At 51.2% G+C, this 24,161-nt stretch overlaps 1 protein-coding gene across 2 annotated transcripts in view; it reads right to left on the bottom strand.

Annotated features, from left to right (window-relative positions):
* Nucleotides 1-24,161, bottom strand: part of Stxbp1 (syntaxin binding protein 1) — a 64,188-nt gene that overhangs the window by 5,707 nt on the left and 34,320 nt on the right. Inside the window, exons 5-19 of one of the 2 annotated variants that reach the window (XM_051166266.1) lie at nt 24,081-24,159; nt 23,214-23,317; nt 20,272-20,420; nt 17,396-17,480; nt 16,513-16,643; nt 14,168-14,275; nt 13,304-13,364; nt 11,932-11,997; nt 11,318-11,398; nt 8,731-8,869; nt 7,888-7,997; nt 6,283-6,384; nt 4,461-4,546; nt 2,334-2,488; nt 737-863 (exon numbers count right to left, since the gene is read on the bottom strand). In XM_051166266.1, the coding sequence (XP_051022223.1) occupies nt 754-863; nt 2,334-2,488; nt 4,461-4,546; nt 6,283-6,384; nt 7,888-7,997; nt 8,731-8,869; nt 11,318-11,398; nt 11,932-11,997; nt 13,304-13,364; nt 14,168-14,275; nt 16,513-16,643; nt 17,396-17,480; nt 20,272-20,420; nt 23,214-23,317; nt 24,081-24,159 (1,566 nt within the window). In that variant the 3' untranslated portion in view covers nt 737-753. The remainder of the gene's footprint in view (nt 1-736; nt 864-2,333; nt 2,489-4,460; nt 4,547-6,282; nt 6,385-7,887; nt 7,998-8,730; nt 8,870-11,317; nt 11,399-11,931; nt 11,998-13,303; nt 13,365-14,167; nt 14,276-16,512; nt 16,644-17,395; nt 17,481-20,271; nt 20,421-23,213; nt 23,318-24,080; nt 24,160-24,161) is intronic. The other variant, XM_051166267.1, reaches the window with a different exon arrangement.

The raw sequence follows: 24,161 nt of genomic DNA, 5'->3' as shown, positions 1-24,161 counted from the left end.
AGGCTGACCTTGAACTCACTCTGTAGCCCAGGTGGGGCTTAGAGCTGCCTCTGCCTGCTGAGTAGCTGAAATTGCAACCTGCCCCACTGGACTGGAATAAAAGCAGGACGAAAGAGTGCACTTTCTGCAGAGAGCAGCACGTGATGTGATCAGTGTTGTCACCTAGCGCAGAGCAGCTGGAGGGTGGTCACCTGACAGCCTTGTACCTATCCTGAGCGAAGGTGCCCATCCCCCTGCCTTGTGCTGGCCTGGGGTCTCCTCTGTTACTCATTTCTCACCCTTGGGTGCTGCAGGCATCTCCCAAGGGTTGGCCTTCTGCATGTGGCCATCCTGAACATCTGCTGGCCTCACTCTCGAGCTCACATACCCAGTAGGAGCCTACACTTCACCCTGGGCAGCAGGCTTGGACACCATGCCTCAGACATCCCTCGACTCCTAGGCTCCTCTCGGAGGAATAGCCACACACAGTTACTGTCACTTGATTTAACCCCAGTGACTGCGCAGCATTCACCCAGGGCTTGAGTGAGCTGGTGGATGGAGCCCAGGGTGTGAAGGCAGCACTGGACACATTTTCAATCGGCGTTAAGAACTGCAAGCATTTTCTTGGAAAAAGAAAAAAAAAAAATTCAAAGAAATAATAAAGTAAAAAAGAGAAAAAGAAAGGAAAAGAGTGACAGGATAATCAAAGAAAGCCCTTCAGATGGAAGAGTTTCTTTCTGTAATAAGCTGCTTTTACTTTTGTTTCTTTAGCTCTCACTCCATTGTTGGAGCCTGATCCTCAAAAGATACCCTAGAGGACTCCCTGAAGTCGGGGTGTCTCAGGTCCATGAGGAATTTGGTGGGAGTGAGAATGTGAGTAGAACCTGTGGGAGAATAGAGGCCGGCTGAACGGGGGCGCCCCTGGACGTGCCAACGGAGGCCCCAGCGCCCGAAGCCAGAGAGGCGTGAGGGGTGAGGCATGCATGGGCACATGCACACACGTACACAGGCAGCAAGGCGCCGGCATGCACAGAGCATGTGAGGCCACACAGCAGAAAGCCCCCCCCCAAACTCACAAGGGCAGTGATCTGTCCCCTGGGCTCCACCCTCCCCCTGCACAAGGAACCTTAAGGAAAGGGTCACGCCTAAAGCCTGGCTGTGCCAGCTGCTGTCCAGGAAAGCTGTGTTTGAGCGCAGGGTCCCATGACACATTCATGCAGCACATACGCAGGCAGTGAGCAGGGAACACTCATGGGGCCTATGTAGGACAGAAAAACAGGCACGGAAGCTAATCGTGGGTGCTGGTGGGAGCTGGGGAGGGCTGTATAGTCTTCCCTTGCAGCTATGCGACGGTGATGACCCTTTCGTGCCTGCCTCGGTGAGCAGATGCAGCTATCTTACTGCTCTGTGGAGCCTGCTTGCTTAGATAGCTTGGGGGTGCTGGGCCTTGGTCATCCAAGCTGGATAGACAGAAGTGACACTTGCTGCGCTGACCTCACCTGAGAGTATGGGCAGCAGCAGGCCCCTGTGAGCGGAGGGAAGCCTTTCTGGCTGGGCAGATGTGGCATCCAATGGCCCTAAAGGGGATTGCTTTTCACGGTGCCCAGGCACACTCCTAGGACCACGATCTCGGGCTTTACACTTTATCCATCCTGTGTTCCCACAGAGGGTGAGACTAGACAGGACAGTGTCCTCGATGGCACCTGACAATTAGTGGTACATAAAACTCTGTCTGGAGTCAAAAGGAAGACATCTGAAAGAACCCAGATTTCTCTGGCAGCCCTAGAAGCTACAGCAGATCCTAGGGACAGGAAGTAGGAAGTTCCTCCTGCTGCTGCAGACCATCTTCCTCTAGCTGCTTCTGCTTTTTGGGAAGTGACTAGGAATCCTTCTGCCCCAGCCACCAGGCTGGTGGCCTTCGGCAGCATCTATGGACACAGTATCTCCAACAAAGTGGTAGAGAGGACAGTAGTGACAGCCCTGACATCAGCTGTGGTCCAAGGCCTGATGCAAGGAAACAGGCAACTCCCCTCTCAGCCCTGCTCCAGGATGCAAGGAGGTGCTCCGGACTCTGTTCTGTTGGAGGGCTCCTCTCTTGCTCAAGGTGACTGCCCTCGGCACTGTCATATATGAATCTGAGACTCTGTGACTGGGCTTTTTCTATCCCAAACTGCTGTCTTTCAGCAAGAGACACAGTAGGGCAGTTATCTCTAGCTCCTGCCATTCACAAACTGTTACCCAGGGCCAAGTTTTGCTGGGGTGAGGGAGGACCTAAGATGGAATGCAACACAAAGCATGGGATGGACTGACAGGCAATGAGGCAGCAACTCCTGCGGAGCACATGCCTTGCTCACCTATCAGCACTTCCCACTTGCCGTTGGCCTGGGTCACTTCATAAGCGCAGCGCATCTCACTCAGGCTCACGCCCCCGAGGATGAAAATGATGAGACGGGGGCCACTGCGGTACTCCCCGGGAGCCTTGTTCTTGTGCCAGTGTCCATAGCGGGCGCTGAGGGGGGAGAGAGGTCAGTTACAGGTGACTCGGTGTCCAGAGGGTTCTGCGCCGCACACCAGTTTTGACCAAGCTGCACAGCGCTGTAGGCGCCTGGGCTGTGAATGCCAGCCTCTTTGAAATACACAGGCACCAAGACCAGCTTGTCTCAGCAGCTTTGCCTGGCTGGTTCTCAGTCAGATGTCTGCTTCAGATCAGGCCTGGTCCTGAGATCGCCTGGGACTATGCACCACTGAGCAGTGGGAAGAGGCGGAGGGCTGTGTCAGGTTGGCACACTGACCGCAGGAGGCTTTGAGGGGGCCAGGTATCCTGGTACTGTGTCCCCAGGGAAAGGCACTTGCCTCTAAGAAGTCAGAGGCTCACAGGATGGGGACGGCTGAATGCCCTGGGACAGACAAGGGCCACAGAGTGCTGCTCAGGTTTTACTGGGGAGGTAAAAAGCAGGTGGCTCTTTACTACCAGACCTCCCTCTATCCCTGGACTTCCTCAGTAGGAACCTGGACTCAGATACAAGGAGAGATGGACTGTCCAGGCTGAAAAAACAGACAACAGGAAAGGGAGAAAGCAAGCGTCCTCTGGACACCAGGATGCGCTGTCCTGCATCCTCACGGCAGCCCTGGAAGCAGCTGGGCACCATCAGTCAGTCTCTTCCATGAACCACCAGCTTAGCAAGGGCAGCACTTGGAGGCGGTGGTTTATTCACGTTTGGCAATGGTTTTTTCACCTTTGCTGCCATCCAAGGGGATGTCATTGCCATAGAAGCCACTGCAGACCTCTGGCCCAGGCCCAGGCAAAGGCCAAGGGTGCACACAGAAAGAAGAAAAGCCAGAGTCAGCCAAAAAAAAAGGGACAGCAGCTTGTATTCTACAGTGCTGCTGGTCACAGTGGAGCACCCTTTAATTTCAGTCTTGGGAGACAGAACTCACATGTGGATCTCTGTGAGTTCAAGGCCAGCCTGGTCAACATAGTGAGTTCCAGGACAGCCAAGGTGAGGTTTTGTCTCAAAAAACAAAACAAGCCAGGGTGGTAGTGGCACACACATTTAATCCCAGCACTCCAGAGGCAAGGCAGGTGGATCTCTGTGAGTTTGGGACCAGCCTGGTCTACAGAGTGAGTTCTAGGACAGCCAGGACTACACAGAGAAACCCTGTCTTAAAAAAAAAAAAACAAAAAACAAAAAGAACAAAACAAATGAACAACCCTCAAACAAAACAAAGCAAAAGGAGGAGTAAAGAAGTGTCAACCCCGGTCCCCACTGCAGCCACTGACAGCTCTCTAGGTTCAGCCTCCAGTTCTCATGAGCTGCTGTCGGAATACTTGTCAGCTGGCAGGCACCCAGGCCATTTCCACACTAGGCAACTATGAATAGAAGTGCTGTGAACGCTGAGCTTCTATGATTAAACAGGTGGTTAGGGACTTTCAAAGAACACTCGATAAAGACCTACAGATTAAAGAGGGGCTGCAGACGTGTGTGCGTGTGCACACACATGTATAAATGCAGAGGCCCTGAGATACAAGTAGGCCTGGCTTGTTCAAGGATGAGCAAGGAGGTAGTGCCTGAGGTAGACAGGATGCATGAAAGAAGAAGGGCTGGGAGCCAAAGGGAGAGCCTACGGCCTGTGTAGACCTGGGCCCGCTGCGCCCTAGCCATCGCGTATGATGTGGGGGCCCGCTGCGTCCTGGCCATCGCGTATGATGTGGGGGCCCGCTGCGCCCTGGCCATCGTGTATGATGTGGGGGCCCGCTGTGCCCTGGCCATCGTGTATGATGTGGGGGCCCGCTGCGCCCTAGCCATCGCGTATGATGTGGGGGCCCGCTGCGCCCTGGCCATCGTGTATGATGTGGGGGCCCGCTGTGCCCTGGCCATCGTGTATGATGTGTGTGGGGTTCTGATGGCACATGCCATTCACAGCCACAGCACCCCAGACACTCACAGAGCACCCCCCCAGCTTTCCCCGCATCAACCCACCTGACAGCAGTGGTGCTGAAGGACGCGGAGGAGCGGGTGGAGATATACGGGTAGTGTTTTGTGTCCAGTTTGTCTTCAATAGTGTCCTAGTGAGGAGAATGACAGAGATCAGCCACGGCTGTGAAGAGAAAGTCAGGTAGTGACCACGTCTGCAGGAGGCGCTCTTCCTGTGCCTGCTGCCACGGCCAGGGGCCCAGCACAGGCCTGGGCTATGGCGCTCACTCAGCTGCAGGCTGTTAGGCTGCCTGGTCCTATGAGATACTCTGTCAGACATACAAAGCACTCATTTCCCCTCATGTCTGCAGTGTACTCCACTAGGTAACCAACCCACTGAGGCCAAATACGCTGTACTCTGTCCACTAAATCCCTGACATGTGCTGTCAGCCTGGGGAAAACTAGGTTTGGGTAGCACCTCCCGTGTCGTGTGTCACGGGGCGAATTCCAGCCACCTGGAAATCCACACTCCACTCAGGAGCAGCATGAGAAGCCTACACAGGCCTCCTAAGGGAGCAGGGAGGAGGGGCAGAAAAAAACGGGGCAACGCACCAGAGCACAGCCTCCTCCATCCCACAGCCAGGGACAGGCAGTTGGTCCCACTCGCCCTTTTGGTTTGTAGGTTTTAAAAATAAGACACTGACTCACCCTACATAAATACTCTCCTTCTAGCATATAATTTGGTAGCAATACCTGAACTTACTCAGGGAGACAAGGCAAGGCGCTAGCTGGTCTCTGGACGCCCATTTTGTTTGCCTATCAAGAGCAGAAGTTGGGCGGATTGTCACATCCAACCTAAAGGACCTAGTGCTGTAGGCCCTGCAGGGTTCCTGCTGTGATGAGGAGGTTCAGGAGCCACACCCCTGGTGCTGCAAAGCCCACCACCTCGCATCCCTTGACAGCCAACAAGCATGGTGTCGCAGCTTAGCCTGAGGCTCTGTGCCATGGACACAGGGCACAAAGTGACAGAATCACCATATTAGAAGATGACCCCGGGGTGAATGACACAGTCGATAGAGTACTTGTCTAGCATGTGTCAAGCCCTGGGCTGATCCCTGCACTGCAGAAACCAGGCATAGTGAAACATGCCTTTACTCCAGCTCTGACATGAGAGAGAACAGGAAGATCAGAAGTTCAAGGCCAGCCTGGGCTTGAGACCCAATCTCAAAAACAAAAGATGGCCTCAACCAGGGCAGCAAGGATAATGTAAATAGCATCACTGACCAGAGCTTTCGGCACTTAACAGGTTCTGTGATGCTGGATGGTCAGACATGTGAGAGGCCATGGGAGGGAAGCAGGACCAGGAAGTGGAGATAAGGACAGGACTATTCCAGGGGACTAGTTTGAGGCGCAGAGCCCAGGCTGGTGTGCTAGTGTGGGGAGAGCTCAGGAGGGCAGCAGGGGGAGAGGTGGGTGGGCTGCAGGCCCCCTGTGGCCACCCTGCCACATCTGGCTGGGTCTGATGTAGAAGGCCCACGTCCCCTAGCACGTTCCTCATCTGAATGTGGCATGCTGACATGAACCTGGATCGTCAGGGCATTGCACCACAGAGGCACCGCTACAGAATGCACTGTATCCCCTAAGACCACAGCAGTGGGCAGGCAGACCATGAGTCTCCATGGGTCTGTCTTTCCCTAGTTTTACTTGACATGAGAGGAGGCTCCCTCCTATGTGTGGCTGAGAGGACTGACAGAGCCCCTGAGGTCTGGGAACTTATCCCCACAGGAACTAAGTCACGGGGTGTCACAGCTACCTGAGAACAGGGGTGCTGGGACCTGGGCCACCTACTGAAGAGCATCCGGGTCCTGCTGCCACATCCCAGACTGACCTCCATAATGTCTTTAATGATCGGGGTCCATCGTGAGAGCTGGTAGGTCTGCTCGCTGATGCGCTCCTTCCGCTCCGGCTTGCTTCTGCGGCGGAGAGTGGACTGAACGCAAGCACACACAAGGTCAGACTCGGGTCAGGGCCGCCTGGGTCTCAGGGACCTCTGGAAAGTCCCTCAAGGACCTTCTTCAGAGTTAACATTGGTAAAGAGCAGTAAGAAGGTCTACCCAGTAGGGCCCCAAAATGTACCTCTGCCCCCCAAATGCACCTCTTTAACAAAGTCTGAAAACAAGGGAGACTTGAGAAAATGGTTTTTGCTGTTTTGGGTTTTTTTGACACAGAGTTTCTCCATGTAGCCCTAGCTGTCCCAGACTCCCTTTGTCTGCCTCCAGAGAGTGCTGGTGTTAAGAGGTGTGCACCACCACGCCCAGCTCAAAGTATGGTTTTTAAGTCATGAAAAACTGTGATGGTTTGACTCAGAATGGTGCCCACAGACTCATATGTCTGAATGCTGGTCAGCAGGGAGTGGCACTATTTGAACAGATTAGAAGGATTAAGGTGCGGCCTTGTAGGAGAAAAGTGTGTTACTGGGGGTGGGCTTTAAGGTTTCAAAAGCCCTTGCCAGGCCCGGCCTGTCTCTCCAAAACACACATCTGCTGCCATGCTCTCTGCCATGAGAATAATGGATTAGACCTCTGAAACTGTGAGCAAGCTCCCAGTTAAATGCTTTCTTTTATGAGATGCCTTGATCATGGTGTCTCCTCACAGCAACAGACCAGTGACTAAGACAGGAGCTCAAATATGGAAGTGCTGTGACAAAAAAAAGCAAACAAAAGCTCCATCCCGGTGTGGCGACTCATATCTGCAATCCCAGCACTTGGGAGGCTGAAGCAAGTGGATCATGAATTCAAGCCCAGCCCTCAGCTACAGAGTGAGGCTCGGTGCCAAAAAAGGAATATGGGTAGTTAAAAACAATTTGCTGTCTATGAAGGAGAAGACACGAGGTTGGGTTTGGCCTGGACTTCTGCTTCATGTCAGCAGCACGGCTGTTCTAGATCAATCAGTTTCGCTGTTTTGAGCTATTTGTGACCCAGGTTCTAAAACCACTGACCCCTGCCAGCTGCAGGCCGCTGGTCAGATCAATGGAACCCTGTCCCTCTGGGAGATCCCTGCTGGCTTTGGGGGCGGGTTTGGAAGCACACAGTGGGGCTCTTCCATTTGCAGTTCAAGGCACTGTCTTAAACAGAGGATCCACCCTCTCTCTCAGAGGACACTGTATAGCCCCTGGCCTTCTGAACTGTCTGCCTGATGTCGCTCTCAGTCACCCCACTGCCAAAGACACGGAGCGAAGAGCTGGCCTGACAATGTTGCCATCCTTACAGGAGGTGCTGAGTCTAATGTGCCCAAAGGCAAGGTCACACACATGATATGACAGGGAAGTTGGGGTGACCCATTTTGGATGAGTTCAGAGACAGCTCAGCTTTAGTGGCCATGTGACTCCTGGACACGGGTCTAATTCCTGACGTTGACCTCTGTCTCACTGTCCTTTCCTGCCTCATCTCTGATTCTCTCTCTCCCTCTCCCCGGCCTACAGACAAGCCCTTACATCTGTGACGATGGGCACGCCGAGGTGAGCCATGTTGGTGATGATCTCACTGTCCTCCGGAGGGATCTGGGCATGCTGGATGAGCTTGTTTAGGTTTTCCTCAGTGATACCTGAAAAACAAGACTCCTGGTCACCTCACCTAACCCCTGCCACCCCCACCCCATAGGCAGAGCCAGCGCTTCCCTTCTCTTTCTTGGTGGCGGTGGCGTTCCAGGAACTGCTCTGTCAGCCACACCTACCATGGAGTCAGAATAACCCTCCACTCTACCAGAGCCAGCCTGACCTGAGGCACCTGCCCCTCCCGGTCTGTTTCCATCCACTGGGGCTTCCCAGAATTCCTTCCTCACTTGCACCCCGCACCAAAGTCACATTACCCTTTTGTAGTACAATGACATGGGCAAAAACTATTTGTTGCTGTTTTTGTTTGTTTGTTTGTTTGTAGACAGGGTCTTGTGTAGTCTAGGCTAGCCTTAAACTTACTTTTGTAGCTAAGGCTGGCCTTGAACTCCTGATATCCCTGCCTCTACCTCCCAAAGGATTACAAACAGAATACCTATCGTTGACAGGTCTCGACGACTAATGAGATACAACTAGGAAACATCTGGCAGGCTGAGTGCTAGCTAACTGGCTGGCTGGAGGAGTCAGATGGTGCCACTTGTGTCACCTGCTTCTTATCCACTCAGGGCTGCTGAGCAGGCCCAGCCTGTGGGGCAGCTGACTTTGTCCCTCTGCAGTTCATGCAGGAGGAGCCCCTTGGCCCTCCCGGTCCCCCCTTCCAGGGCTGCACGCTGGCGTCTGCACAGGCCGTCTCCCACTCCTCCTCCTGTCCTCCCCGGCTCCTACCGTTCTTCAGGAATATGTAGAGCAGGATGATGCGGATTTTGTCGTAAGTGCTGACATTCGCATCCAGCAGGATGGGGACAATGGCTCTCATAGGGTCCTTGATTTTCTCCCCCTCAGCATCTGTGCCCATCGCCAGGTCCTGTAGAAAACACAGCTTGCTGGCCCTATTTCTGTGACAGTCTGTGACAGTCAGAAAGTTCACTATCTACAAGTGCCCGACTTCATGGTGTGGTTGGGGCTGGCTGTGAGTAGGTCTCCTACAGCAACGGGCTGATCCACAATCCCAGGAGAGACCCCTGAGATTCTTCCCCAAAGCAGGCACAGTGACTGGTCACACTGTTCCCTGCAGGGGGAGGCCAGGGCACTTGTATCTGTGACATACACAACCCAGCCGAGGGACTCGGGCTTGCTTCCCACCCATGAAAACGTGGGCATCACAAGGGGCCTCTGCGTGGCTGGATCCCTTCCACCCTGACTCTCCTGGCATGGAAGGGCACACTAAGTTTTAACAACGCCGAGTTTTGCTCTGCTTTTAATCACCCTAGAGCGTTTCAAAGGGCGAGGAGAGACAAAGAGGAAGGGCTCCTAGGCCTGGAGAGGGAGGACAGGAAATATGAGAAGACTGAACTGAGCACAGCCATGATGCCACTCACACGGGGGGGATGCTGCCCTCTGCAAGTCAGGAGCACCTACTCAAGTCTGAGGCAGCCACAGCTTTCTCTGGAGCTCCCAGGAGGGCACCTGGTGTTCCTCTTCCTCTCAAGACCCCGGGAGCTTACACAAACAGTGATCTCACATCCAGGCTGCGTGTGCCACCACACTCAGCTTATTTTGTTTTTGAGATAGAGTCTCACGGTTTAACTCTGGCTGGCCTGGGACACACTATATATAGCCCAGGCTGGTCTTGAACTCAGAAACCCTCTTTCCTCTCCCTCTTGAATGCTAGGATTAAAAGTGTGAACCATGATACACACTGGAGGTCAGGACAACTTGTGGGAACTGGCTCTCTCCTTCCATCACGTAGGTTCCAGGGATCGAACTCAGGCTGTGAGGCTTGGCAGCAAGCACTTTTATCTGCTGAGCCATTTTGCCCTAGAGCACACTCTCAAAGCTCACTGAAATGCAACTATATAGACAGTGGCTGGCCTCAAGCCCACAGAGATCACCTGCTTCTGCCTCCTGAGTGCTAGGATTATAGGTGTACACCACTACAACCCATTTAATACTTCTTATATTTTTTAACCACTTTAAAAAACAAAAACAAAAAAACTGTGCTTCCAAAATTAATTTGAACTGACTAGCCCAGTGGTTCTTGACTTTCCTAATGCTTCGACCCTTTAATACAATTCTTCATGTTGTGGTGACCCCCCAACCATAGAATATTTGCTACTCTATAACTGTAATTTTGCTACTGTTATGAATTGTAATGTAACTATCCTATCTGATATGCCACCCCTGTGAAGGGCTGTTCAAATCCCAGAGGGGTAGTGACACACAGGTTGAGAAATGCTGGACTAGACAGACAGACCCCACTTTCTGGAAGGTGGAGCTCTTGAGGAGAGGGTGTGTGTTTGAGGAGGGCGCCTAAGAAACTGGCACCTTCTAACCTAGCAAACACTACCGAACTGGAGCATGCGAGCCTCCACTGAGCCTCTCCCAGCAAGCCACACCTGGGGATCTGAGCTCCACTCTGAGAGCTCTGCTGTAAAATGAGACTTCCAGCTAAGGCTTCAGAATGGCTTTGGTGGTGGCGTGTGTGATGGGGTGGCCTACGCTGTCCGGGCTGGCCTCAAACCTGTGGTCCTCCTGGCTCGGCTTTCTAAGCAGCTGCGGTTACAGGTCTGTGCCACTAAGGCTGGCAGTTCAAAACCTTTCAGTGTCTCCTTCCTTCCTTTGGAAGCTGACACACGGAGGCTAAGAGGATGGCTCAGTGTCCGAGGGCCTACTCAGGCCACGTGAGGCCCTGGGTCTGATCTCTTGAGACCACTAGCCGAGGGGGGATTGAAATCAATAACAAAACAGATGCCACACAGCTCAGCAGCTTTGCCGTGCCCTTGGTTTGGAACTCTCCATAAGATGAAGATGATGTCAGTGCTATGAGTTAGCCGGTAGGGAAAAGGAAGCAGGGGACACCGTATACCCCCAGCGAGAGTATAAGTTCCATCTGACCTCAGCTCCCAGGCCTGGGATTAACAAGGCTGGGAGGACTCAGACCTTGCTACAGCCCTGGTAGGCCGGGGTGCCAACGCTGGTCACAGTGGGACCAGAGCACATCGGAACATAAACATCAGCCCGCCCTGCCACTGTCAGGCTCACAACTCCCTCAAAGCTGTCACTCCAGGAAAAACAGAGCCTCTGGAAAGAGGCACGCATGCAAAGTCCAAACAGCACAGCACTCTAGATCCATCTAGGCCCTACCCGCCAAAGTGGAGCCACACTGGCACCACAGGTGAGCCAACCCAGGGTCAGAGGCTCTCCCTTCTCTAGCTCCTACGATTCTGTAAGATGTTCAAGGTTACAGGTTAAAATTCAGTAGGGCGAACAGGTGGGGCAGCAGCAGGCAGAGAGGGAAGGAAGGAGACCCCACCTGCTCCACACGGCAGAGTTTGTCCACGGTGCCTTGGTAATGCTTCATGCAGTCTTCAGCAAGGTGCAGGTGAGTCGAATACTAGGAAAAGCGTTAAGAGTCAGAACAGAGAGAACCGCTGATTCACATAATGCTGACGGGGTGTCCTCACAGAGGGAGAGTGGGGCGAACCACAGCCCACAGGAGAGGAAGGAGGCATCTTTTAGGAGGGTGCAGTGGCAGGAGGCACACCTCCCTCCAGAAGCGGCTCCTGGTGAACACCTTGCAGGTCGTTTATGATGAGGACACAGAAGCCCTGCCACCTCCTGGCCCTCTCTCACACCAGCCCCTCCGAGGGAGGCCAGCAGCTGTATGAGGACAGCCAGCATCAGCTAAGGCCGGGAGGTGAGGAACCTCCAGTCAACAGTAAGGGAGGACCAAGAGGGAAGGAAAAAGATGGAGAAAGGCAGAGAGAGCGACAGGAAACAGTCTCTCTTTCCTTCCCTTTCCTTCCCTTGCTAGTGAGAGCGGAAGCCAGGGGCTGTAGGTTTCCATGCAGCCACAGGTGCAGCAGGCCTGGAGCAGCCTGGAGGCCGGCTCTGATGAGTCAGGCACTCTGGGTGGGGTCTCCATACCTTGCTGAGCTCCTTCTGGTACTGGGGCATTTTCTTCAGCATCTGGGACAGGTCCCGCATGGTGGTCTATGAGGAAGGAAGCCCCGTGTCACTAATAAAGCCTTGGGAAGCTGCATGGCCCATGGCAGGACAGCAGCCACAGTAGACTTCACAAGTGTCCATTCCTGGACTCCAATGTAGTGACCCAAATGTCACAGCTGTCTTCAGGGGGAGAATTAAACCTTGAAGTCAGTTAACTTTTTTTTGGGGGGGGGGGTTTTCGAGACAGGGTTTCTCTGTGTAGCCTTGGCCATCCTGGACTCACTTTGTAGACCAGGCTGGCCTCGAACTCACAGCGATCCGCCTGCCTCTGCCTCCCGAGTGCTGGGATTAAAGGCATGCGCCACCACGCCCGGCGAACCAGTTAACTTTTAAATTGTATATATTTTTATTTTTATCATACATGCTTAAATGATTTATTTATTTATTTATTTATATGTCTGTGTGTGGGTTGTGCACAGTTGAATGCAACTGTGGGGGCCAGAAGGCATCAGACCCCCTGGAGCTGGAGTTCCAGGCAGTTGTGGGCTGACGTGGGTTCTGGGAACCCACAGAGAACGTGGGTCCTCTGTAAGAGCAGTAATTGCTCTTCGTCACTAAGCCATGTCTCCAGCCCTTTAATCATAGTCTAATTAATTGTGTGCGTGTGCGTGTGTCTGTGCACAAGTACACCAGCATGAGTGTCACAGTGTACTCAGAGAAGTCTCGGGGGGGGGGGGTCTTACATGAGCCACTTTTCTCCTTCTGACACGTGAGTTCCAGGAACGAAACTCATGTCAGGCAAAGTCTTCACCTGCTGAACCATCTTGGTTGGGACTAAGGGTAAGCGCCACTACATCTGGCTGGGCACGACACTTCTAACACAGTAAAAGAAGGCCAGAGCCAGCAGTGGCCTCAGCAGGCTAAGACACTCTCTCGACTCTTTTGGCTTAGGATCGGTATCTTAACCATCCAGATCCGAGAAAGCAGCTCTTCACAAACACTGACGGCGGGAGCTCCAGACAGGATCTGTCTGTTGTGCTGGAGTCAAACCCAAGGTCTGTGCCCGCTAAACAAGCCCTCTGCCACTGAGCCACACACCCGTGCCCCAGATATGAGTCTTAAAAGCAAAACCAAAGTAGACAGTTTAGTGAATGGAGAACCGTGACCCCACCCATGCACTCCCGGTGGGACACAGAGAGGGCAGCAGCTGGCCGTCAGGGGGTCTGGGCACTCGCATGGCTTACCTTCTCCCCTGAGTACCAGGGCCTCAGTATGGCCTGCTGACCCCCAGGATGCCTGTGCACTGGCAGGACTTACTGACCCCAGGACGTCTGGGCACCAGCAGGCTTACCTTCTCTCCGGTGTTCATCCTCTTGCTAGAGGAAAAGTCCTTCAGTGACCGGGTGACTTCCCTGAAAAATGGGGAGGGGGGGCAGGGAGGCAGCCATGCTCAACGCAGTGCCCAGGACTCTCCGCAGAGACCACTGAAGCCGTGTAGAGCCTTCCTGAGGGACTAAGTGACAATTCTCTTCCCACTGAGGTATGTGTTTAAAGTGAAGGGCACATGCTGTTCCAACTGACACTCTAAGTCACTGGTCTGTCTCCAGGGCAGTGTGTGCCAGATGACTCAAGGGCAAAGGGATCAGTCTTGGACTATCCCCTTGTGTTTTTCTTTTGTCCTTTCCAAATGCACACAAATTGAAACATTCATATTTTATGTTTGGAAAATGTAAATGCATGTAGCATAAATGTAATGGCAGGAAATATGGGTCAGTATTTCCTCCCCAATATCAGGCATGTGGCTCACCAAAGCCTTTAATCCCAACAGAAGTAGCAGATCTTTGAGTTCGAGGCCAGCGTGATCTTTTTCTTTTTTTCCTGAGACGGAGTTTCTCTGTGTAGCCCTGGTTGTCCTGGACTCACTTTGTAGACCAGGCTGACCTAGAACTCACAGCAATCCGCCTGCCTCTGCCTTCTGAGTGCTGGGATTACAGGTGTGCGCCACCACACCCAGTAGAGGTGGACTTTTTAAATTGGCCAAATTGGAGAATCGCACGAGGAAGGAACAGGAGGGAGCTGTCAGCCTTGGTTAGCATGGTGGCAACTTTGCCAAGGGGATGAGTCTGAGCTCACTCCCCAAGTGGCTGGGTGTGCATGGTTACTGCCGGCCCAGGGGTGAGGGCCCACCCTGGGGAAGGTGTGACAGAGTTCTTACTGGGACACCTCTGCGATGTGCTTGTGGCGCAGCGCAATCCACAGGTCGTCGTCCTCATCCAGAAGAACCTCCTTCACCCGTGCCTCTCCAATGCCGCTGGTCTCATACCTGGAGGAGACAGGACTTGGGTAGGGCCCATGTCCCTGTGGCATGTCCCGTGCCCCCTTTGGATTTTTTTGTTAGTTTTATGGGACAAGGTTTCATGTGCCGCAAGCTAACGTCAGACTCCCTAAAGAGCTAAGGCAGGTCTTGAACTCTTGATCCTCCTGCCTCCACCTCCCTAAGTGCTGCGATGATAGGTGTCTCCTTTGGTTTCTAAGGATAACACCTGTTTTCTCAGCTGCCAGATGATCCCAGGTGTGGCTCATAACACCACTGTGACTACATGACAGGCTGACCAGGCCATTTGGGACAGCACAAATGAGCAAGGAGAAAGCACTCTGCCCAAAGCCAGAGAGCTGTGCTTTAAGCCTTCAGAGCTGGGAGGTCGAGGGCCTGTACCAGTTACATGTGAGTCTAGAGTTACATGGGCATACACGTCTGTTTGTCGCTCTCTGGGAAAGGGGAGGGATGCATCTGTCTACAGGTTTCCAGAAGCTTCTGTGATGGGTCCTCAGCATAATATTACACATGGAATCGTGAATGGCCAGAGGAGACAATATCAGGAACCAAAAGGGAGAAGGGATGGAAGCCATGAACATCAGTTTAAGATTGAGTAAGTAAGTAAGTGAGACTGGGTGCCTCTGTGTAGTCCTACATACGTTCCTTGCTTACGTAGACCAGGCTGGCCTTAAACTCAGAGATCCTCCTACCTCTGCCACCTGAGGGCTAGGATTGAAGTGTGATGCCAGCCAGGTGTGGGAGGCAGAGGCAGGCGGATTTCTGTGAGTTCGAGGCCAGCCTGGTCTATAAAGTGAGTCCAGGTCAGCCAGGGCTACACAGAGAAAAACCAAAACAAACAAAACTCCCCCCAAAAAAGGGGGGGTGACACCACATCCAGCAGAATCATTAAAAAAAAAAAAGAGATGTATTTATTTTATTTTATTTATATGAGTGTTTGCCTATATGCATGTATGTGTACCATGTGTGTGCCTGGTGCCCACAGAGGCCAGAAGAAGGTGCCAATTCCCCTGGAATTGGAGTCACAACCAGTTTTAAAGCTACCATGTGGGTGCTGGGCACTGACCCCATGTCCTCTGCAAAAGTAGCCAATGCTTTTAACGATGAAGCCATCTGTGTAGTTCTAGAATCATTCTGTTTGTTTGTTTATTTTATGTTTGTGTTTTGCCTGTGTCAGGCAAAGAGAGTGTCAGGTCCCCTGGAACTGGAGTTACAGACAGCTGTTAGCTACCTTGTATGTGCTGGAAATCAAACTTGAGGTATCTGGAAGAGCAGCCATGTGCTTAACCACTGAGCCATCTCTCCAGTCCTGGAACCTCTATTTTAAAGCCATTCTTTGTTGTGAGACAGAGTCTCACACTACATTGTCCAGGTTGACCTCAAACTCATGACCCTCCTGTCCTCAGGCTCCCAAGTGTGGAGATTACAGGCAGGTGATATTTCTTGTGATGAAGAAAGCACTTTCACTGCACAGAACAAAACATTTTTTGCCACAATCATATTTTGTGATCTGTAATTAAGAACTTCCAGTTCAGTTGGGCACAGCGTGATGGTACACGCTACAATCCCAGCACTCAAGAGGCAGAGGCAGGTGGATCACTGTGAGTTCGAGGCCAGCCTGGTCTACAGAATGAGTCCAGGACAGTCAAGGCTAACACAGAGAAATCCTGTCTTTAAAAACCAAGCAGACAAAAAAAAAAAAAAAAAACAAAAAACAAAAAACAACCAAACAAACAAAACCATTCTTTTGGGGGAGGGGAAAGCTGGAGAAATGGCTCAATGGATAAAGCGCTTGCCACCAAAGTTTGAGGACAAGAGTTCAGATGCCCAGAGGCCACATAAACGTGAACAGGCACAGCTGCCATCTATGATCCAGCACTGGGGTGGCTGAGACAAGGGGGTGGGTGTCTGGGGTAAACTGGAAAGGTAGACAGTCAAAACTGACAAGCTCTGGGTTCAGTGAAAGACTTTGCCTCATTAAGGTAGAAAGTGATTTTTAAAAATGTCACCCAACATCAATTATAGGCCTACCTTTGTGCATACACTTGCCCCACCCCCAAACATGCATAGCACACATGACATGTATGCAAACTTCACACACATACAAAAACAGAAGAAAAAAAAAAAAAAAACAAAAAAAACAAAAAAAACATCCTTTTTTTAGTCAGAGGAATTCCAGTTGTCTGCAGAGCTGGTCACTGTGGACCCTGTCACTTAATACTTACTTGTAAACGTCGTTTTCGATAGGCAGCAAGTCGTAACTCATAGCCTGAAAAGTCAACTCATGAAGCACAGGAGAGCTGGGGTCAAAGCCTCGATCCAGGATCAGGAGCTGGGACCGTGCCTTGTCGGGACCCTGGCAAGAGAGAGAGAGCTGCTCCAAAAGCCACCCAACCAATGATCAGAGCCTCTTTGTTACAGGGCACCAGGGAGCGAGCTCTGGGGAGCGAGGCCACCACAACGGCAATGGGTGCTGTGCCTGCTGCTCACCAAGAGCACCAGCAATTCCAGGTGAGGCGCTGGTTTCCTATGGGCCTCTGACACAGCCCTGAAGCGTATACAACTGAGCAGCCACTTGTTACAAATGTGGTGACCAGCTGTCTGGAGCGCTCACTGCTGAGGGGTCTGATTACAAGTCTACAGCACTAACGGAGCAGCTCTGGGTCTAGGGAACCAGCTGGGGTCTCCCACAGCGAGCATGCGCTCTGCCACTGACTGGGCCCTAGGCCCTGGCTCTGTATCTCAGTGGCAGTTCTAGTTATATAAAGTGCACAGAACTGTGGCATGTGCACATGGCATATGTGCAGACACTGGACTGTACCGCTGTCAACTTGCTACTTGCTACCTTTGCTACTTTGCTACTGGTGAGTTCCCTGGACCTTGAGGGCTGAAGCTGCAAGTGCTAGCAAGCAGGAACAAGCTGGCCATCCTAGCCATGCGGCATGTTCCTGCATCAGCCTGCCCGAGGGGCACTGGGCACTCCACTAGAGACAGGAAAAGCAGCCCTCACATATGCTCGCTGAGCTGCAGGGCCATGCTGCCCCAAGGTCAGCCACACAAACCCTGTTTACTCACACTGAGAACCTTGTGGTCCAAGGCCAGACTTACCTCCCCCATGGTTGGGTCATCAGCTTTATAAGCGTCCAGCTTGTCCTGGATCAGCTGAGCCAGCAAGGCATTGTCCTTGTATTCCCTGACAAAAGGAAAAAGACAGAGGGTGAGCCACCTGTGCCTCCAAATACTGTGCCAAGTGCAAGTGCCTCCAGGCAGCACACAGTGCACGGCAGGACGGACAGGGGAGGTGAAGCATGGTCTATATTAAGATTTTTACAGTAAGAATGTACCAATGGGCCGGGCATGGTGGCACACATCTTAAATCCCAGCACTCGGGAGGCAGAGGCAGGTGGATCGCTGTGAGTTTGAGGCCAGCCTGGTCTACAAAGTGAGTGGAGGACAGCCAAGGCTACACAGAGAAACTCTTGTCTCGAAAAACAAGAAGAAAAACAACGTATCAATGCGTATGAGGCTGAGGGAGGAGTGCCACTGCCAGTTTAAGGCCAGCTTGGCCTACATAATAAGACACTATCTCAAAAGTAAACAAACAAACCCACAAGTTACATGTGTAGTTTAAAGAGAAAAATGAAATACGCAGCTCAGTGCCCGGCCTATAAATTATCTTTCTTGTTCCCTTTTCCAGTCTATGTGGAAGAAGAAATACCCTGTCCTCCATTCAAACCCCCTTGCTTCTGGTAGATGATATGGCTGCAGTCTCTGCCTTCGCCAGCCTCTGTGCCACTGTCGCTCTGTTCCTGCTCCTGTGTCAGGAGGATGGCCAAGGCTCCATTCTTAACTTGTACTGGTGTTTTCTATGGCCCCGAACTTCAGCGGACCAGGAAACAAGGGCAGTTTCAGCCTGTGGCCTTCAGAAGCAGTCAGCTCGGAGCCACACACTGGTGGCCACTGGCCTCACCCATTGCTGGGCCTGAGACACACAGAGCGTCTGCTCGTCAGACCACAGCTGTCACCACAGCCAAGGCCTTCACTCTGCCTTTGGTGGCCTGGCCTCACTGCCCGCTTCCGCTTCTCCCTTGCCTTGACTCCTGCTCAGTTCCTCTCCTAAAACTCTTGCTTTGCTCCCTGTGCCAACCTCTCAGGAAGTCTTGAGAAACTAACCCTGCCCTACATGGCTACTGTACCAGACTAGACCATACTCGCCCTTTGATTTCCCAAAGCCATTGCTTGCACCAACAGCAAGAGCCAAGTGCCCTCATCCTTCTCCTGCCTCTACTGCCACAGAAGCACTGTCCTAGGCTGCAGGGCCCCTGCTCTCTCTGGGCGCCCCATCACTTTAGACTGCTGCTTGAAGGCCCTGGGAAGTGAGTGCTTCTTTCACACATAGTGCACCCACTATTACCCACTCTCCACCTGGAGCATCTGAGGGTGGGGCTGTGTCCTCAGCATGAAGTCCCCCCGGCACTCAACACACAGCAAGGGATGAGTCAATGACATCCTAAAACCCAAAGACTGGGCACTGCAGAGATGGCTTAGCGGTTAGGAACATGTACTGCTCTTCCAGAGGACCCAAGTTCAATTCCCAGCACCTGTGTCAGGTGCCTTACAATTGCCTGTAACTCCAGCTCTAGAGGGTTCTGTCCCCTCTGACCTCCGAGGTTACCTGTACTAGTGCATGTACCAACATACACACGCACTATTAAAGATAGTGATACCTTGATTGTATCATATCATTATATGCTATACCTTTATTATATCTTGTAATATTAAAGATAATAAAACTAAATCTTTTAATTTTATTTTTATATTTATTATTTTTTATTTTATTTTATTTTTCCTTAAAGATTTATTTATTTTTTATATGCATTGGTGTTTTGTCTGCATGTATGTCTATGTGAGGGTGCCAGATCCCCTAAAACTGGAGTTACAGACAGTTGGCAGCTACCATGTGAGTGCTGGGAATTGAACCTGGGTCCTTTGGGAAAGCAGCCAGTGCTCTTACTGCTGAGTCATTTCTCCGTCTCTATATTTTGGTTTTTTGAGACAGGGTTTCTCTTACATAGCCCTCCTCTCACTCTGTAGACCAGGCTAGCCTCGAGTTTACAGAGATCTGCCTGCCTCTGCCTCCCGAATACTAGGATTAAAAGTGTGCACCAACATTACTAACACTAAATCTTTCTTAAAGATTCAGAGACTAGGGGCTGAAGAGATGGCTCAGAAGTTTGCTCTCCCAGAAAACCTGGGTTCAACTCTCAGCACCCACATGGCCGCTCACAACTGTCTGTAACTCCAGTTCGAGGGATCCAGCACCCTCATGCAGACACACATGCAGGCAAACACCAATAGACATAAAAATAAATTTTAAAATTTTTTCCTTTTTTTCGAGACAGGGTTTCTCTGTGTAGTCTTGGCTGTCCTGGACTCACTTTGTAGACCAGGCTGCCTCTGCCTCCCAAGTGCTAGGATTAAAGGCATGTGCCACCACCGCCTGGCTAAAGAAATCATATTTTACAAATCTAAAGACTGTGCCTTTTAGAGAATCACTCACCTGTCTCCCACCCTTCCCTCCCTCCTCCTCCACTCCTCTTTCTTTCAGCTGAGGGCAATCTGTAACTCCCTTCTGCCTCCCTCCCAAGTGCTGAGATTACAGATGTGCTGCCCACCATAGCTGACTTTGTATTTTACTTTCAAACCCCCTGCAAAGATGATGTGGGCTTGAAAACATTGCAAAGAGTATTATGTTCTTTTCTGAATGTGCTAAGAGATAAAAATCACTGAAGGAATATCCTTATGTATTTATCATTTTGTGATATGTATGCTGGGGCATTTGAGCATGGCACATGTACATGAGTTGAAAACCACTTTGTGAAATGGTTCCTTCCTTTCATCTTTTCATGGGTTCTAGGGACTGAACTCAGGTGTTTGTGGGACACAAAAGATGCCATCCAGAGCTGCCTAGCGTGCTGCCTTACCCCCGATACCGCACAGCCGGGTACTCCTTCAGGGTGGCACACAGGGTTGCGATCTGCTCTGCCAGGCGTTCCAGGATAGGATTCTTCATCTGAGCCTTGTGAGGGCTGTAGAAGCTTTGGAAAGAGTCAGCGGAGTCCAGGGAATACACCTGGGGGGTAAAGAAACACACACAGGGTGTAAGTCCTACAAATGAGCTGCTAGAGTGTCTGTCGCCCTGCCAGCCTGCTGCACACTTTGCTTTTGTTTATCCTAGTGCCAGGCACTTCAAATATGAGTGACCAGAACATCCCTGACCCTTAGGCGTCTGTCTGTCACATAAGATAGATATGAAACACAATGGAAGTGAATTGTATGGAACGCAGAATTTGATAAGTAGCTGAGAAAAGAATAAAGTAAGAATGCCCTGGACTGCTGGGGGGTGTGGTGTGCCTGGACTCTCGGGGGAGGGAGGTCTGGGGATGGTTACAAGGAGGTAAGGTGTTTACTGGCGGCAGCAGACTTCCGTGGGGAGGGAAGGTAATGCTGAGGATCTCAGGGTGTGTGCACCCGGGGTGTCTGGTGAGCAATGTCACTGGAGGTCAGTGCAAGGTTCATAGGCTGACTTGAGTTTGCTTTTAATAAACAGAGAATGATCTGGAGATTGTGTCACAACCGTGGGCAAATAAAGGAGCTTTTTATAGGTTTAATAATATCCTGTCTTTGGCAAACTGCTCTAAGTACTCTCCTCCTCCTGTTCCTCCCACCCTTTTGTAAAGAGCTGTGGAAGTTAGAATTCTCGCTTTAAGATAGAGTGCCCCAACTATCAGGAATTCTCTCATGTTCTCATTTGTGTAAACTCCCTGGATCTCCTTTTAAAAGAGATATGATGATGGTGGTGATGATGATGGTGATGATGGTGGTGGTGGTGATGGTGATGGTGATGATGGTGGTGGTGGTGATGATGGTGGTGGTGGTGATGATGGTGATGGTGGTGGTGGTGATGGTGATGGTGATGATGGTGATGGTGGTGATGGTGGTGGTGGTGATGATGGTGATGGTGATGATGGTGGTGGTGATGATGGTGGTGGTGGTGGTGATGATGATGGTGATGATGGTGGTGGTGGTGATGATGGTGGTGGTGAGGTCTGGGCCTTACTCTGTAGTTCAGGCTGATCTGAATCTCACTACTTAGCTCAGGATATTCTTGGATTTGAGGTGCTTCCCTAACCTCAGAATCCTAAATGCTGGGATTATAGAGATGAGATTGTGTTTACCTTAAAAAGTGATCTTATTTGCTTATTCATTTCTGAGACAGGGTTTTTCTAAGTATTCCTAGCTGTCCTGGAACTTGCTCTGTAGACCAGGTTAGCCTCAAACTCACAGAGATCTGCCTGCCGCCTACCTCCTGAGTGCTGGGATTAAAGGCATGCCACTAAAGCTGGCAAAATGCGATTTTTTTTCTTTTCTTCTAAAAAGATTTGTATATTTATTTACTTGTTATGAATACAACATCTGCCTGCATGTGGGCGTGCCCACTGAAGAGGGCACCAGATCTCAATATAGATGGCTGTGAGCCACCATGTGGTTGCTGGGAATTGACCTCAGGACCTTCGGAAGGGCTGCCAGTGCTCTTAACCTCTGAGCCATCTCTCCAGCCCAAAACGTGATTTTTAAAATTTTTTTTAAGGATTTATTTATTTATTATGTATACAGTGCTCTGTCTGCATGTGTACCTGAATGCCAGAAGAGGGCATTAGATCACATTATAGATGGCTGTGAGCCACCATGTGGTTGCTGAGAATTGAACTCAGGACCTCTGGAAGAGCAGACAGTGCTCTTAACCACTGAGCCATCTCTCCAGCCCCACAAAAAGTGATTTTTAAAATATACTACTTTCTCATGTTTTCTGAAAAATAACATGGCGGTATGTGCTAAAGCTGGATTTTGTTTGCTTCAGTGATGATGGGGTTCACAGGGAAGTGGGTACATATATATATAGCTCTCCAGCAGAAGGCAGGCTTCAGGGCTCAGAGCAAGCAGAAAGGCCATGAGCCAGCTCTGACTGTTCATGCTGTATCTGTCCCAGCTCTTTCTCTTTTTCTTTTCCTCTCTCTGCCTCTATCTCCACTCCCGCCTTTTTTTTTTTTTTTTAAAGACAGAGTCTCATGTAGCCCAGTCTCATCTCAAACTTGTGACCTTGATCTCCTGATCCTCCTGTCTCCACCCACCTCCCAAGTGCTAGGAATGCAGACGTGTGCTGCCATACTCCATTTGTAAAAGTCTGACTCAAGGCTCCGTGCACTCCAGGCAAACACTCTGCCCGCTGAGCTGCATCTCACCTTTACCTAACAGCAGGCTACTCCATGGTTTTAGGAGCTGATCTACAGCGATCCGGGACACGGCTTTCACCACTTCAGAATGGATGCAAATCCTGGGGCTTTTGATTCTTTTTGCTAGGAGAAAACGTTTGGACAAGCCCTAAAAATACTCAAATCAATTTCATATATTCTCTCACACTCAGCTTTACCTTTGTGGGCCTAAAAGCTTTTTTTTTCCCCCCTATGGGGAGGACTTTGCTGTTGGAACCTTCGGGTGAGGGTGAATGAAGTGCTAGCAGCTGACATGGAGGTGACCATCTGTTCTCTCAGCACATGACAAGCTGGGGTTATTGTCAATAAAAACAGCCTCCCTTGCAGCAGATGGGGTGCTCTGCCCTCTGCCCTGCCTCTCCTTCCCTCTTGTAGGAACAGCTACTTTGGATTATTCAAGGAGCCAGTGAAGAGGATGGAGCAGTGATCAGTGGTATCACAGAGATGACGACAATGGGCAGACGCCAAGGCGGTCAGTATCCTTTAAGTAACCCCCCCCCCCCCCCCCCGCACAGATCAAAGTGCTTGGCGACTTGGAATACGCTCCCTTCCCCCACCTGACTCTGATGGACCAGCTGGGACACAGACCGCACCTGGGACTCATAGGGGAGAAACGCAATGTTGATTTCCGTCAGCGTCTTGATGACTTTGGCTGCTCGGGACTTCACCAGCTCGTTAAACAGGGCATCTGGACACGCTGCAAGAATGACCAAAGACAGTGGGGTTTCAGTCCATCCGTCTGCCAGCTCAGTCAACAGCCATGTTGTCACTGTACCTTTATTTCACTCAGACTTTTAAAAAGGCACCTAGTAATAAGTTCATCACATCCTCAGCTATCCAGCGCCTTGAGGTATAGAAATGGAAAATTACCTGCAGGGCCCGACAGAGCAAACGGCAACAGACTGAGACACACAAGCTAATAAAAACTATTTGCTGATCCCAAGGAAAGGAGAGCAAACAACAGAGGTCACTAAGAAAGGGTGAGGAAGAAAGAACCAGAAGAGAAAGGCACAAGGGCAATCGAGAGCAACGGCACGGAGGCCATGATGCCCTCCAGGCCAAGGAAACAGCTTGTGGTGCCAGGGGGCATCTTATGGGTTAACGGTCATCAGTGCTGTGTTCCCTGTTTTTTCTCATCTTTGCTACTCCCTTTCTGTATTCTCAGGGGTGGCCCGTGGGGTTATCCTGAGGGAGAAGATGGGGTGAGATCTACCTCACTTTCTCTCTGCAGCTACTCTGCTCCTAACAGCTTATCCACACACAAGCCTGCGGAAAATCAGAAAGCCGACTCTGGGACAACTGACAGGAACTCTGTCTTCCACGGCTCATCTTCTGAAGAGAGAAAATCTCGTCACTACAGTGCAAATCCTTTCTTCTGCTGCCCTGACTTGGCTCGGGCTCAGTGGGGCTGTGAGGAAATGTTAACGTGGGCTGGCAGGAGCAGCCTGCAGGGTACTTACAGTCTGTGAAGAACACGTGAGCAGCCCGGTACTTAGCAGTCGGTGGGTCCTTAAAGTCACTGATGAGAGAGTGGACAGACT

The sequence above is a fragment of the Acomys russatus genome, chromosome 24 (genome assembly GCF_903995435.1).
Source record: "Acomys russatus chromosome 24, mAcoRus1.1, whole genome shotgun sequence".
In the NCBI taxonomy this organism is placed as follows: domain Eukaryota; kingdom Metazoa; phylum Chordata; class Mammalia; order Rodentia; family Muridae; genus Acomys; species Acomys russatus.
Note: the sequence above shows the minus strand (reverse complement) of the source record. Positions and strands in the feature narration are given on the sequence as shown.